This window comes from Lichenostomus cassidix, chromosome 1 (genome assembly GCF_008360975.1).
Source record: "Lichenostomus cassidix isolate B80296 chromosome 1, HeHo_3.0, whole genome shotgun sequence".
Taxonomy (NCBI): Eukaryota; Metazoa; Chordata; class Aves; order Passeriformes; family Meliphagidae; genus Lichenostomus; species Lichenostomus cassidix.
Window position 1 is genome coordinate 17,925,323 of NC_139479.1, and position 14,729 is coordinate 17,940,051.

Genomic DNA, 14,729 nt, shown 5'->3' on the forward strand with positions numbered 1-14,729 from the left:
CTGTCAATCTAGCACCATGACCATGTTCACCATTAAAACATATCCTCAAGTGCCATATCCACATGTTTTTGAGCACTTCTGGGGATGATGACTCCACCACTTCCCTAAGCACTATGTTCCATTGCTTGAAAACCCTTTCCATTTTTTTTTCCTAATATTTAATGTAAACCTCCTCTGATGCAACTTCAGTCCATTTCCTCTCATCCTGTCACTTTCTACCTGGGAGAAGACTGACTCCCACTAAGTACAACCTCCTTTCAGGCCTCCCCTCAGCCTCCTTTTCTCCAGGCTAGATAATGCTGTGGAGAATTATGTAAAAGGCTTTATTAAAATCTAGATAGACAACATTCACAGCCTTTCCCTCATCCACTAAGCAGATCATTTTGTCACAGGAGACCAGGTTGGTCGAGCAAGACCCACCTTTCATAAACCCACGCTAGCTGGACATTATACCCTGGCTGTCCTGTACTTGTTGTATGATGGCATTCAAAATGATCGTCTACATGACCTTTGCTGACACCCATGTCAGCCTGACAGGCCTTTCGTTGCCCAGATCCTCCTTCTGATGTTAAAATAAAATCATAAAACACCCACTCTTCTAACCAGGCCCTGAGCTTTCTCCTGCTTCTGCTGTAAATCAATAACACCACTATGATAATTAGGAGGGAAAAAGACCCTTATTGTCTGTAATATCATACAAACATTAGTTTTCTTGCTTGTTTTTGTGGTCTTGTCTGTCTGCATGCCTACAACTAAATCAAAAAAGGACTATTTAAAGAAAGGACCAGATAGAAAAGCTAGGCAAGGAACTGCCAGAGGCAGCCGAGATCACAGAATCGTTGGATGGCTTGGATTGGAAGGCATCTGGAAGATCATCTAGTTCTTTGTCTTTGTGGTTTAACTGATTTTCTCCATCTGCCTTGTGCCCCTCCCTCTGCCCATCTGCTGTCCTGCTCCCTCTCCTTGCACACATGCACAAGGAATCCTTCAATCTTGTAACTCCTTCCCACCTACAGCCTACAAGACCTTCTGAAATAGTTTCTCACATATCTTCCTATTTTAGTCCACACACAAATTTCAAAGTCTCTTCAAATTTCTGAGCTTTTTGACAGTGCAACAATGGGAGAGTTCCTGTACCAGACACAAGCCCCTGACACCAGTCCTGGCACAATTTCCTTTCCCCAGTTTGCCCACACAGACATAAGTGGTAGACTCAGAAACTGCAACCCCAAGATGAAAAGATAAGTAATCTTTGATTTTCCCAACTCCTAAGATGAAAGAATGAGCTTTTCTAAAGCTATTTTCAGACACAAATGTGTCAGCAACTGCTTTTCTTGATTGTCATAAATGCAGCAAATAGAGAAACCATAACTTTTTATTGAAATCACATTTATTCTAACAGTGTCTGAACAGCAGTAACTTTAGGCATGGACAAACCGCTCCTGCACTCTGTGTATTCGAGCATGTTGACCAAGTGTCTAACCCACACTTAACCCAGCCACAGCAGATGTTGGAGGCCTCTAGTGAACTGAAAGCTGGAAGTGGTGATATTCTACACCGGTGACTTCCAGAGGGTAGTGCATCATCTTGTGCTGTGCACTAAAAAGTGCCAAGCAAGGTACATGTGTATCATAACAATATTTTACAGAAAGGGTAGAGCTAAACAGTTTCTTGGAGAAGCTTGTTGTAAGCCAGGGAATTGTTCATAGCTATGGCATTTTTCAGGCACTGCCAGAAGTAGGGCTGAGACTGAGGATTAGTTGGCCATTCCAGGACAGAACTTCTGCACAGCCTCTTCCTCAGCCGGACATAGCGGGACTTCTGCAAAACCTTCTCAAGAAATATCAAGATGATGACATCCATTTTGTCATCTAGAAGCCGCTGATGAGCCATGTAAAATGTTGTCTTGAAGCTGCCGCTCTTAATGTACCTCTTGGTCAGCACAAATATGGTCTTCTTGCTGAGCTGAATGCTCTGGGAAAGGTTGTCAAAGACTGGCTGTCCTGGGAGCCAGTCCCTTCCTTCCAGGCATAGATTGAACTGCCTGGCTTTATGGTCTTCCAGCCTCTCAACCAGTTCCTGCAGCACCCACTCATTCACAGCTGCATCTTCATTGTCATAGGCAATAAAGGCATCGTAGCACACGTCTGGTAAAGACAAGCGCCGGTAGCCCTTCAGCTTGGCGGTGCAGTAATGGTAACTATACCACACATCCCAGAAGTAGCGATGGCTCATCACTGAGAACACCATCAAGGCAAGGATGGTTGAAGCTGACAAAGCATACAGGATCAAATACGACGTGTCCAGCTCACAGGTATACAGATCCAAGAAAACCACGCTCTTTCCCTTATGTGCCCCTGGGCCAGCACAGGTCACATCTGTGGCCAGAAGAGGAATGGTCACCTGAGTCTGATTGATCCACCAGACAAACCACACGGCCTCACAGTTGCACTTGAAAGGATTGCCGTGCAAAAGCAGCATCTCCAGGTTGTTGATGACATTTTCAGGGAAACTAGATCTCTTAATTATTTCAATCTTGTTTAAGCTGAGGTCCAAATACCTCAGACTAAAAGCACGTCTGAGAAAATACTTGGTTAGCCGCTGAATGCGATTGTTTCGGAGCATCAGTTTTTGGATCGATGAAGAGCAATTCGACAGTTCTCGGGGAACAGTAGTCAGAAGGTTATTGCTCAGGTCTAGAGTTACTAGGTTCCTCAGAGCAGGAAGGCTTTCCCAGATGAAACTCTTCAGTTGATTATTTGTTAAGTTGAGGATCTTGAGACTGGGAGGCATTTTTTCAAAAACATCACGAGGCAAAAAATGGAGTGAGTTGAAGGAAATATCCAGTTCTTCCAGGCTGGTCAGATTCTTGAAGAAGGACAAGTATCTCTTGTTGCCATCCATCCAAAGAACATCTAAATTATTTCCTCTGAATTCTAAAATTCGAAGAGATTGACTTTCCATGCCTGTATCAATAGTGGTAGAAATGTCATTCTCATTCATCATCAGCTTCCTCAGATGAGCTAAGTTTTTAATAAAATTAAGCATGTGAGTAACACCTTCGGCCTGAAAATAATATTGGTTATTGCTCAGATCTAGAATTTCTAAAAGTTTTAGCTCTTTGAAAGCAGTTTGGTATAGTAAATCAACTCTGTTGTTAGAAAAATCCAGATATTTCAATCCAGACAAGTAAGAGAATTCACTTCCATTTAAAGTTTGACTTATTGCATTACCTGATAAGTTGAGACATTTAAGGGAGCTAAGTCCCTGGAAGTCTGAGGGGTTAACAAAAAATACATTGTTCCTGCTTAAATCCAGAGTTTTCCCATAGTTAAGGCAATCTTCCTTAACCGCAGATTGGTAGGAAGAATCCTCTTTGTCTTTGGAGCGGCAGCTTCGCCCATACACATCATACCTGAAATAATGCATCTCTTGTCGTACTTGCCTGCTGTATTGCTCTACTGAAATGCCAGGATTAGAGCAAAAACCATAGAAGTTGCTTTCCCCTGAAGAAGGAGAGATTTTATTCACAGAGAGGTCAATGAACTTAAGAGCTGGGAATTCTTCAAACACTGTCAGGTCTGCAACTTTAATAAAATTAGTCCCAAGATCCAACATGGTTAGATTCTTAAGATGAAGCAGTGGGTGTAGATCTTGTGCTCTCAGTTCTTTAAAGACATAACCCTTGAGCCTCAGGATTTCCAGGTTAGAAAGGGAAGAAAATGTCTTAGAAAGATTCAGGAATGGAGAATACATCTTCAGTTCAAAATTAAAGGATAGATCAAGCTGCACAAGGCTGGGGATGAACGTCAAGAACTGTGCATCTCCAATCTCCCTCACGAGGAAATTTTGGGAGAGGTCAAGTTCTTGGAGATTCTTCATGTTTTTAAACCAGCTGCTGGGGATGCTCTGAAGAGAGTTACTGTGAAGTCGCAAAATTCTTAAATTTGCCAAGGAGTCAAAAGCCTTTGAATGGATTTCAATAGAGCCCTTGGGACAGGGAATGCAAGGATATGGGGCATTATAGCAACGTGGGCAATTGCCACTTAGGTCGAGAATTTCTAGGTTGGCAAGGGCCCTTAAATCCTGTTCTCGAATCTCTTCAATCATGTTGTTGTAAATATACAATTCCTTTAAAGTAGGCGACAAATTGGGTGGGATATGCGTTATGTTGTTGGACTTCAGGGATAGTATTGTTAATCTCTTCAGCCCCAGAAAGGCTGTTTCCTCAATTTCAAATGAAACATTGCATGGATTGCGGTAGTAACAGTTCTGTCCAAGATACAATGCCTCGATGTTTCCTAGCTCTGACAAGTTGGCTTTATGGATAAAAAAGATAGTGTTTGCTTCCAGGCTCAGCAGGGTCAAAGTAGCAGGAAGACCTCGGGGTATTTCCAGCAGCTGGTTAGCATCCAAATACAATGACTTCAATCTTGTCAGGGCAGCAAAACTACCATGCTCAATCTCCAGTCTGCTGGTGCACACATGATCTTTGGGCCCCAGTCTGACAGGCACACAGTTGCACCTGAAGTCAATCTCCTGCAGGTTTTCAAGATGATCAAAGGATGTTGGGTAGATGTGAGGTATATGGTTAATACTCAGAGTAAGGTTGGTAGCATTTGCAGGGATTCCTCTGGGGACTTCTGTAAGGCGCCTGTCAGTGCAGTCCACTTTCACAGTTCCTTCTGAAGACTGAACATCACAGGGTAAAGTTTTGGGAAACCAAACTCCTAACAGCAGCATTGGAAATATGAAGAGCAAGATGAATGTCAATGTGTTTGCCATCTTTGCACAAGGTACCTAAAACCAAGGAAATACAGAGTTATTAGTTTTATGCAAGTAGAACATTTCACCTACATACTGGGTCAGGCCAAATATACAGCTAAATTGTGGTTGTTGTTTCACACTGACCAAGAATGTCTCTGCAAGTAGGATTACATGTTACAGGAAGGCATGTGTTGGTCTTTCCTGCATTGGTTTTCTTTATTTTGTTATCACCAATAATTTTAGTGTTAATTTAAATATCACTCTCTAAGAAATGAATTATTAAAAAAAAAATTCTGAAAAAGTGACAAGGAGTGATTAAAGTCTATGTCACTGTGAATATTCTTTTTTTAAGGAGAAACAAGTGATGTTCATCATCCAGCAGATTGTCATTGCACAATGGCATTGATGAGCACAACTACTTTCTCAAAGCATATGAAAGATAGATAAAATGTATACTCACTTAAAAGCTTGTGTAAACTTTCAAAACTGCACTTACTTACAGGTCACTGAGTTCCTATTTAAAGTTTAATATTATCATAAGTATTCCTCCTTTAGTAAGTGTGAGAATGTATGTAAAGTTGACCTAAGCTAGTCAATGGCTTTATTTCCATAAAGTTTAATACCAGTTTGCATTTTCACTTGTCCAATAAGGACAGAGGGATGAGAAAACAAGGTATCAACGTAAGGTGGGAATCCAAAAATAAAAGACAGGTTTGAAATTTGTCATGTTCCATAAAAGACTAATAATCAGACTAAATAACCAGAGCTAAAATCCCACAGGCATTTCAAGAAGCTTCCAAAACACTTTCTCTGTCTCTCAAGCCTTTGTGGTCTTGCCAACTTAATAGATTTGGGTGTAATTTGGGAAGAGCCATAAGCTTTTAATATTTCACAACTTGCTAGTTATTTACTCAGTTACTTCCTCAGCAGCAGTCAGTGTCAAGGAAATCCTGACTGGCAGGCTGCCAGTCTTGGCTTGTGGGGCACAAGCAGAGGGGCCATGTCCATCTTGCTGCCTTGCCCAGCACCTTAACTGCTTGTTTCTGGTGCTGGTCAAGAGTTTTAAAGACAAGACACCCCACGAAAATCAACAACCTCATTTCTCCCTTGAAAATTCAGTGGTGGAGGTCTGCACAGCACACAGAGGGCTCTTAAACAAGCAGGATTAGTTACGTGTGGCATAATATTGATATTATATATTATAATATATAATATATATATAATATTGATATTATATATTATATAATAATGTCAAAACCCAGTAAAGCAGTTGAAAACTGGATGATTAGGTAAAATGGTCAAGATACATGGAAATGTTTTTTTCTGTTTAGCTGGGACACAAGAACATACAGAGACCTGCTCAGGCCTGTGTAAACCCTGCTGAGTGCTGCCAAAGACATGCCTTGCAGGTGACATGGACTTGGAGGTGAAGTGTTGTACGCCCTGCTGTTGTACACTTCCTGTTGTACACCCTGCTTACTTTGAGCACTGTGTTCCCTGCACAAATTTGTGTTTCTGTGCTACCTTAGAGATCTGTGCTGAATCTACCTCTGCACCTATGTATCTGGAAGAGCGCCCTGGTGACCTGCAGGGCAGGAAACGTGAGGGAAGCCAGATCAGGTCTCACACAGGACTGCACTTCTGCTGTCTTGACTCAACAGCCAAATGGCATCACTTTGGGAATTCCTTCAGTCATCTTTGGAATTACAGAACCTCATATAGAAGGAAAAGTGTAAAGTCCACTACAAACCTTGAATTCAATGTAATCTGATACAGTGATGTGGTGCTACAGTGCTACCACAATTTCCTTGCTCATTCCCTGGAAGTGCTATGATGCTTTCTTCTTTTCCACAGATCCTCTGGGAAAAGGCAGGGTGGCTAAATACCATGGCTGGTAGCCATGACTGTCATTCTCAGGGAATGCTCATATGGACTAACCAAATACTCAGGGAAGGCTCATATGGACTAACCAGGCCATGCCTGTGTATTCATATTTCATTATCTCCATCTCTTGTGTTTCCATTTGTTAGGTATTGTGGCTAGCACAGGTCACTCTCGTGAGAACATTTTGCTGTGTTTTATAAACAAAGATAAAGTTTGGATGTTTTTGCAAACAAGGTCTCGAGGTTTGGGCAGTTCAGGCCTGGCCAATTAGGCCTAGGGGGAGGTTTTTGACTGACCAATCTGGGTGACCTGTGAAAAGTCTATATATATGGAAATCAAAATAATAAAGCTCTCTCTTTTCTTGCCTGAGAACCTGGGTTTCTATTTCTCTGCTAGCGGCTCAACAGCGACAAGGTATCAAATTAGCCATCACTTGGTTTATTGGAATTCACTTTGGAAACTCACCCAGACAGAGGTCACTGGGTAAGAGTTCACCAGTGTTTTCAGTACAGTCTAGCCAATCTGCTTTAAAGGAGGATTAAGTTTTCTGATTTTCTCATATGGAAAAGCACTTGGATAAAAATGATTAATAAGAATAATCAGAGTAAGAGGGGAGTGAATTTGGAAAAGATAAAAGGCATTCATTTCCTCCCACCACCCTAGCTTTTGTTTAGAACCCTTTTTGCTCCATTAATGTGGTCAGGGATGTGGGAAGGAGAAGGAAGGGCTCTGCCATTGCTATTAAATTACAGTGAATATTGAAGGTCTTTTTTAGAGTGAAAAGGGACACTGCCAAAGAAAAATCTAGACATATTCTTGTAAATATTTTGCCTTCCTTCCTTTTTTCTCAGGGACACAGCATATTATGCATGTAAAGGACACTATGCAACTAATGAAAAATCAGAGTGCCTATCCTAACAAGATGGTCTGTGATGTCCCAGCAACTGCCTGCCTCCATTTCTTGTGTTAGCAGACTGATGGACCCCAGGGCCAGGATCATTAGCCACGGCAAGTGCCCATGGAGCATAGCAGAGAGCTGGCAGGGAAACCATAAAGACTCTCTGCACTGCAGGACATGTTGCTCCATCACATGGGTGCCTTTTACCTTTATCTGTTGATGCACACCACAGCAGACCATGAAGCGCTGGCCGTCACCAGCCATGGACACAGAATCTGCAGTCACTGAAGCAAATACCGACAGCTGCTGCACATCAAAGCCCAGCAGCCTTTCTACCTTTAAATGAAGGAAGGGATAGCTAATTATGTTCAAGCATTAAAGATCTGATGAATCAGATCAAACCACTTTGTTGAAGTACTAGGGAACGACATGGGCAAGGTGTGATGGCAGTCCAGATTGAAGACACAGACTTTCTACATGAACTTGTATGCAGCCATTGCATGCAGGCCCTTAATTTCAGGTGCTTGCCCAAGTTCCTCAATTTACTGTCATCAACCTTAGCAGCACGGAAATTAAAGAGAGTGGGAGAGAGGAGAGAGAGACAGGCCTCTCTGCAGGAACTGCTCGGTTCGAAGATCGAGGGAGACCTGCCTGAGTACACACCATGAAGATATTAATGCTGCATATTTAGGTCCCTGAAATTAGGTGCAGTGAATCTGGGCTTTGAAAATCTTCATGAATATGTTTGTGAGATTCTTATGAAGTCAAAAAAGACCTCTTGAATCTTTTACAATGCTCAGGTTTTGAACTCTCATCTATTACAACATTTTTAGGAACCTAAGTGGTGTTGCAGAGCCGGCCTAGTTCTCACCATTTTTGTGCTTCATTTCTTTGTATATTATTCCCTCTCCTGAAAATCCTTGTAATGCATTAGCTATTTTAACTGTAAAGAGTTACATTCTGGTGCTGTATCTGGCTATTTGCATGTGTAAAACCTTCCGTCCATTACAGTAGCAGAACAAACAAAAAGACTTCTAAAAAAGAGCAAGAAGCAATGCTGTCTCGTGCAATGTCTTTGCAATGAGAGGCTTGTTTAAAAGGGCAGCTAGAGTATGCATGTGAGCTGCTCTTTTCTCTGTGATCTACACTTGACTTCATAAGAAACGAAAAAAAACTAATTTTATTTCAACTGGCACATGCACCAACCCCAAATGATTTAGGGTGTTCTTCAAATATTTAGCAACAGTACAGCTATGTGTTTCTGAAGGAAGGTCTTCTGTAGAGGTTCCACATGTATTTTCAGCCGTGACAGGAGGAAAGTGTAGAGAAAAATAAACAGCTCAGAACTTAGAGCATTTAGATAAGACATTATTTACGTGTTCAGTAGCACTGCTGCTCAATAACTATTATTGTGCAAATTAATGCTTTCCTTTCAGGTCATGGTGCACTGCATCTTCAAACCATAACAATAAACTGGACAATTTAGAACACAGAAAAGCAGAATACGTTCCTGAAAGTCTTCCAAAACAGTTCCAGTCAAAGATATCTAAGAGCAAATTTAAAATGCAAGTTTAACGTACCATTTTCTGTGTGCTTCCAGGTCTGGCAGATTTGATGCTGGAAGAGACTGTAAAATGGAGCAGAAGAAAACAGCATAAAAGTGTTCCTCACTGGGTCAGCTGAGACGCAGAGCAGAATACAAGATGACATAACTCACTCAAGACAACAGTAGAAATCACTACTCTATCACTACTATTCACCTCAATTGCAACTTGAGAAATAATTGAATGTGAAACAACTGCTGCAACCAACTTCCTCAAACATTTGTATTTAAAACAGCACCTCGTTTACTGCTCCACCCCCACAGAAATAACTGAGTGCTCTTATTTTTCCCCCTTTAAACAAATTGTCACATTACTCATATCCATGTGCTTTTATTCTCATATGCTGCAATTTTCTCTCTTTTATGCTACTTCTGAACACAGTTTTAATTTCAAACTGTGTTTTACCTAAATACAGTATCACACCATAAAGAACTATAAGACCTATTCCAAGAAGGTTTACATCCAAGACATGGGGAATTCCAAAGGACAATTGTGAAATATTTGGCCACAGAATTTAAGATCAGCAAGGAGACAGATGTGTTACATAAGCATAATCAGACACTTCAGACTGCAAACTAAGATTTGCAGAAGCTCAACTTCCTCCTTTCCCCCACCCCCTCTTTTTAGTGTAAACTGCATGAATAGAGAGACAGAAGTTGGTAACTGATGTTAACTATAGTTCAGTTTTGGACGTTTAGTAATTTTTTAAATTATTATAATTTAGCATTCATTCCTGATGCAAATAGCATCCAGAACTGGGACAGTTCTAAGTTGAACACTCTATGGAAGAAATGTCTACTAAGCGAATGGGACCTTGGGGAGGGGAACAAATCAAATGAGGATAAAAAGCAGAGTGGCAAGGGCACAGGAAATGGCATAAAGCAAGGTCAAAACTGTGTGGAAGTGTGTAGAAGGACCAAAGCTTAAAATTATATGGATAGACTTAAGCTGATAAGAATCCAGCATTTCATGGAACATGATGCCTCTCTGACAGTGTCCTACTTAGAAGCCACCATGCTTAGCAGAACAGACTAGTTTGACAGTTAGGATATTTATAAGCTGGAGTTTGTGGGGTTTTTTTCATGTCTTCCTTCTCTACATATTTCTCTTTACATTTTAAATTGCAATTCATAATTTCTCTGACTGTGGCGGAGCTGAGAAATTAATTTCAGATTACTGGAACTTGAGGAATGATCAGGGAAAGAATTTGTAATCACACTTTCAAATTCCCTGTGTTTAGTGTCTGAGTCATATAGACATAACCAGGAAAACAAGAAAGCTGTACAGCATCATTGTGATTTCAATCAAGGCCTAGAAAAGGACTTATTAATTGCCAACTGTATTAATTTCGGACTACATCTCACCTTTGTGCCTGAATACTAAAAGTAGTGCAATGAAGTATGATTCTTCTGCTCTTTACTGATAACTGGATTTTACTTTTCATGCAGAACACACTGAGGTTTTGGTTGAGTGCTACCGTAACTAATACAGAAACCTTACTAAAATCCTGCTGTGTGTTGAAAGGCCATTAAACACATTTCTGGTAGGATGAAAGCCTTCACTCTACACTAGCTATTCCACTCTGGATATTTCACTTTGTGTATGCCACCACAAAGGAAAATTAGTTTCCACTCATTTATAATTATTGACCCTATGGCAAAGATAATGTGCTTAACTAATTAATACAGAAGACAATGACTTGTCACAAGCTGGACTGTGTATGTTGATTTCTTCAAGTACCAGCCATGTCCCTGGTACATGACACCACAACATGAGATGCCTAATGTCCACTGGTTTGGGGTGCAAGTCGGTTTTCTAAATAAGTGTCCAGCCACCCAACCCAGTAATTTTTGGCAGGTGAACAGTGTCTTTGGAGATCTCCTTTGCAGTCTAAACCCACAAACTTCAGATATTTTAATAACTGGACAAACGCTCAGCATTTTCCTTTGGAATAAAGCTGTTTTTTAGTATTAGAAACTTGCTGTCACACATCTAAAAGCACAGGAGTTTCAGTTCTGGACAAAGTGAAACTGCAGCTTTAGCTAAACACTAATAGAAATACAGAGCGCACTTTTGTTGCTTTTTTTCTAAACCTATGAAATGTTGGAAGCAAAATATAACATTTCCCTTCAAAAGATGCGAGTAAATGCACAGAAGTTCAGAACTTTAGAATATAGTTCAATTTTTAGAGGCACAGGGAGTCACTGATTTACTGATTTGAAAAGTTCAGTTTCCCCCAGAAAAATCTCTTTCGCCTTCTGTGAAACATAACCAAAAAACAAAAAAGTACTTCCTACGCATCACATGTGAGGGGAGGACCCACCAGTAAGAAGAAATGTGTATTGCTGCTGCTGTGAGTGAAGAATATAATTTGAAATAAAGCAGGAGTCCTTAATTGCCTTAATCCTTTACCTATGAGTTTAATTGTCAGTTGGCTTGTAATCAGATTGGTGAATTCATGTTTCCTTTTTCTCCCCTTGGTCTTCTAAATGAAAACTTACAGCAAGTTGCTTTAGCTTATTTATCAAAATCAGGATTCCACTATGTTCATCTTAAATCTGGATAGCTTATTTATAGTCCTAAAGTCTTGCTGCAATGTCTTCCCTCTAAAGTGCTGACCCTCATTTCAAGAATGAGGATACAACCACACCTATTAATAGTTAATACAGCACTCAGTGTAATGTTGCATAACTTACCCAGGAAATTATTCAAGAAAACCAGTTATCTTGCTCAGTTTTGGAAATACATAAGTTGACTGTTCGAACTGATGTAGACAGATGTACGAAAAGAACCAAAAAGAGAAATGGACAGCAAAATTGGGGAAATGATAATAAAATCACTTGCAGAAGCCTTAAAGCTTCTGAAGGTATGATCTGTGTATGCAAGATCCTTGCTGATAGCCATTGTGGAAATATGTTTTCAGGCACAAAAAATAATCAAAATTATAAACAGAAGACAGAACTGGAGGAGACTGGCCTACAACAAGGGCAGAGGAAGCACTCAGGGCTCTGGTGAGGGAGGACACCCTGACAGACCTGCCTTAACTGCTTACCCATACTGCCCAGGGTGCTGAGACATGGCCGAGGGAACCACTAATACCACAGTTATAGACTTTGTCTTTCCTGAAACCTCAGGCTGCCCCAGGCTACCTCAGTGCTGAGACGGACTGTTTGGTTTACAACAGGTTAAACTTGTTTGCTGAAAGCAAATGTGCCCAGCACTCCTGTTTTTGAAAGTGAGTTACCTTCAAGGGAGCCAGAAGACATCCAGAAATACCTGAAATAAGATGGAGTTATTTTCCAAGCTCTCCAGGGTCAGCAATGCAACTATGACCCTTCATTTTGCCCCTTCCTAAGGGGCAAAAAAGATAGAGTAGCCACAGACACGATTCCTTCCTTTCTCTGGGCAATGATGAGGAGAAGAGCCAAGGCAGTAATGCTGGAAGTGATGGTGTACAGTAATTCAGAAACTATTCGCAAATCATAAAACTGACAGGTTCAGAGGAATTTTGGCCCTTGTTAGAGGGATATCCTCAAATCCTACGTCTTAGTGTTGAAATTACTACCCTGCAGGCCCACTCTGATTTGGAAAGTTTCATACAGATAATCCTGCCATGGTTTATGAAGTCATCTTCAGAGCAAGAGCACTGATGGAGCACTGAGACTCTGCAGAACATCAAACTCAGACACTGCTGCACCCAAACAAATCACATAGCAGGAAAGCAGCTCCATATGAAATAAAGGCTTAAGATTAGGGCAGGCAAACAACTGCAACACAGCTCATATCAAACATGCAAGTGTATTGACCAATGTTCTGATTTATTATACAGTTTGATGCTGCTTTTTCAAGAGTTGTGCATGACATTTTCATGGGAGAAAGCCACCACTCAAGAGGTTATTTTGATAAAAAGGGCATAGAACTGTTGGGGCAAGTTGAGAGGAGGGCCATAAAATTGGTAAGTGGACTAGAATATCTCTTCTATGAAGACAGGCTGAGAAAGTCATGGCTGTTCAGCCTGGAGAAGAGAAGGTTGCATGGAGACCTCACAGCAGCCTTCTAGAATCTGAAGGGGCCTGAATCGGGAGAAGGGCTTTTTGTCAGGAACCGTACTGATAGGACAAGGAATAATGGATTCAAACTGAATCGGTTCAAAGTAAAAACGGGGAAATTTAGGATACATATACAGAAAAAATCCTTTACTGTGAGTGTGGTGAGGTACTGGAACAGGTTGCCTAAAGCAGTTGTGGATGTCCCATCTGTAGCAGTGCTAAAGGCCAAGTTGTGTAGGGCATTGAGCAGCCTGGTCTCCTGGGAGGTGTGCCTGCCCAGGGCAGGGCAATTTGAACTAGATGATCTCTAAAGCTCCTTCCAACCGAAACCATTTTATGATTCCAATTCTAATGTCATAGTTGCAATTGTTATGGATTGATTTCCTTTGTCTCTATATATACACTTACATATACACAATGTCTGTAAAACACAGATAACACTTCTCATTGAAACCGCAGAAATACCTGTGAACAGTCACGTAGGAATTAGGACTTCTCCCCAAGAAAAGGTGGCTGGATCAATAGCCCAGCTGAAGTGCACCTACATCAATGCACACAGCATGAGCAGCAAAGAAGAGCTTGGAGTTGTGCAACTGGAAAACTGTGGTAGAGTTACAATCGTGGAAACACGCTGGGATGATTTGCACAACAGGAATGCTGCAGTGGATAGCCATAAACTCTTCAGAAGGGATAGGCAAGGAAGGAGAGGCAGTGGGGTGGCCCTGTATGTTAGAGAGTGCTTTGACCATCTAGAGCTTGATGGTGGTGATGAAAGGGTCAAGTGTTTATGGCAACACTCAGGGGGAAAGACCAACAAGCCAGCTATCACGCTGGGAGTGTGATATAAAAGAACCCAAATTGGATAAAGAGACAGATGAAACATTCTATAAACAGCTGGGAGAAGTCTCACAATCACCAGCCCCTCCTGGGCAGTTCTTGTGTGAGACTTCACCTTACCAGATATCTGCTGGAAATACAATATAGTGGAGAGGAATCAGTCTGGAAGATTTCTGGAGTGTGGAAATAACTTTCTGATACACAGCTGGTGAGAGAGCCAACTAGGGAAAGTTCCCTGTTTGTGAGCAGAGAAGGACCTGTGGGTGATGTGAGAGAGTTGATGTGCAGTGATGTAATGAGAGCGTTTTTCATACCTCCCTTTAAAATATTAATAGCAAAACTGCTATAAAATCATTCCTATCATCACAATCAGAGAATGTGAAAAACTACAGAGAAAAAATGAAATTTAAACCAAACTGCTCATTATTAAAGCTTGGACCTTATTTAAACAAGTAGTATTAATAATACTGGAAGTACTGAAACATAAATCTCACAACTGAAGACAGCAACTGTACAGAATAGAAGTTAAGCAAAAAATTTAATGTAATGAGAGCTTTACAAAAGAAAACGGCAGCCCCAAATATCTTGGGGGGAAAAAAATGAACATTAAGTGTATCAAACAGTCAATATTATGTATATGTCAACAGTTCCTCAAAATTAACATGACCTTTACAAATTGTTAGGGCTTAC

At 40.9% G+C, this 14,729-nt stretch overlaps 1 protein-coding gene across 1 annotated transcript; it reads right to left on the reverse strand.

Annotated features, from left to right (window-relative positions):
- Nucleotides 1-1,357: 1,357 nt before the first annotated feature.
- On the reverse strand, nucleotides 1,358-9,533 carry TLR7 (toll like receptor 7). Its single transcript, XM_085052071.1, has 3 exons — nucleotides 9,267-9,533; nucleotides 9,130-9,176; nucleotides 1,358-4,800 (listed from the first exon to the last, which is right to left on the reverse strand). Exons 2-3 carry the CDS (start codon nucleotides 9,130-9,132, stop codon nucleotides 1,660-1,662), a joined length of 3,144 nt encoding a protein of 1,047 aa, XP_084908197.1. The 5' UTR covers nucleotides 9,133-9,176; nucleotides 9,267-9,533; the 3' UTR covers nucleotides 1,358-1,659.
- Nucleotides 9,534-14,729: the final 5,196 nt, after the last annotated feature.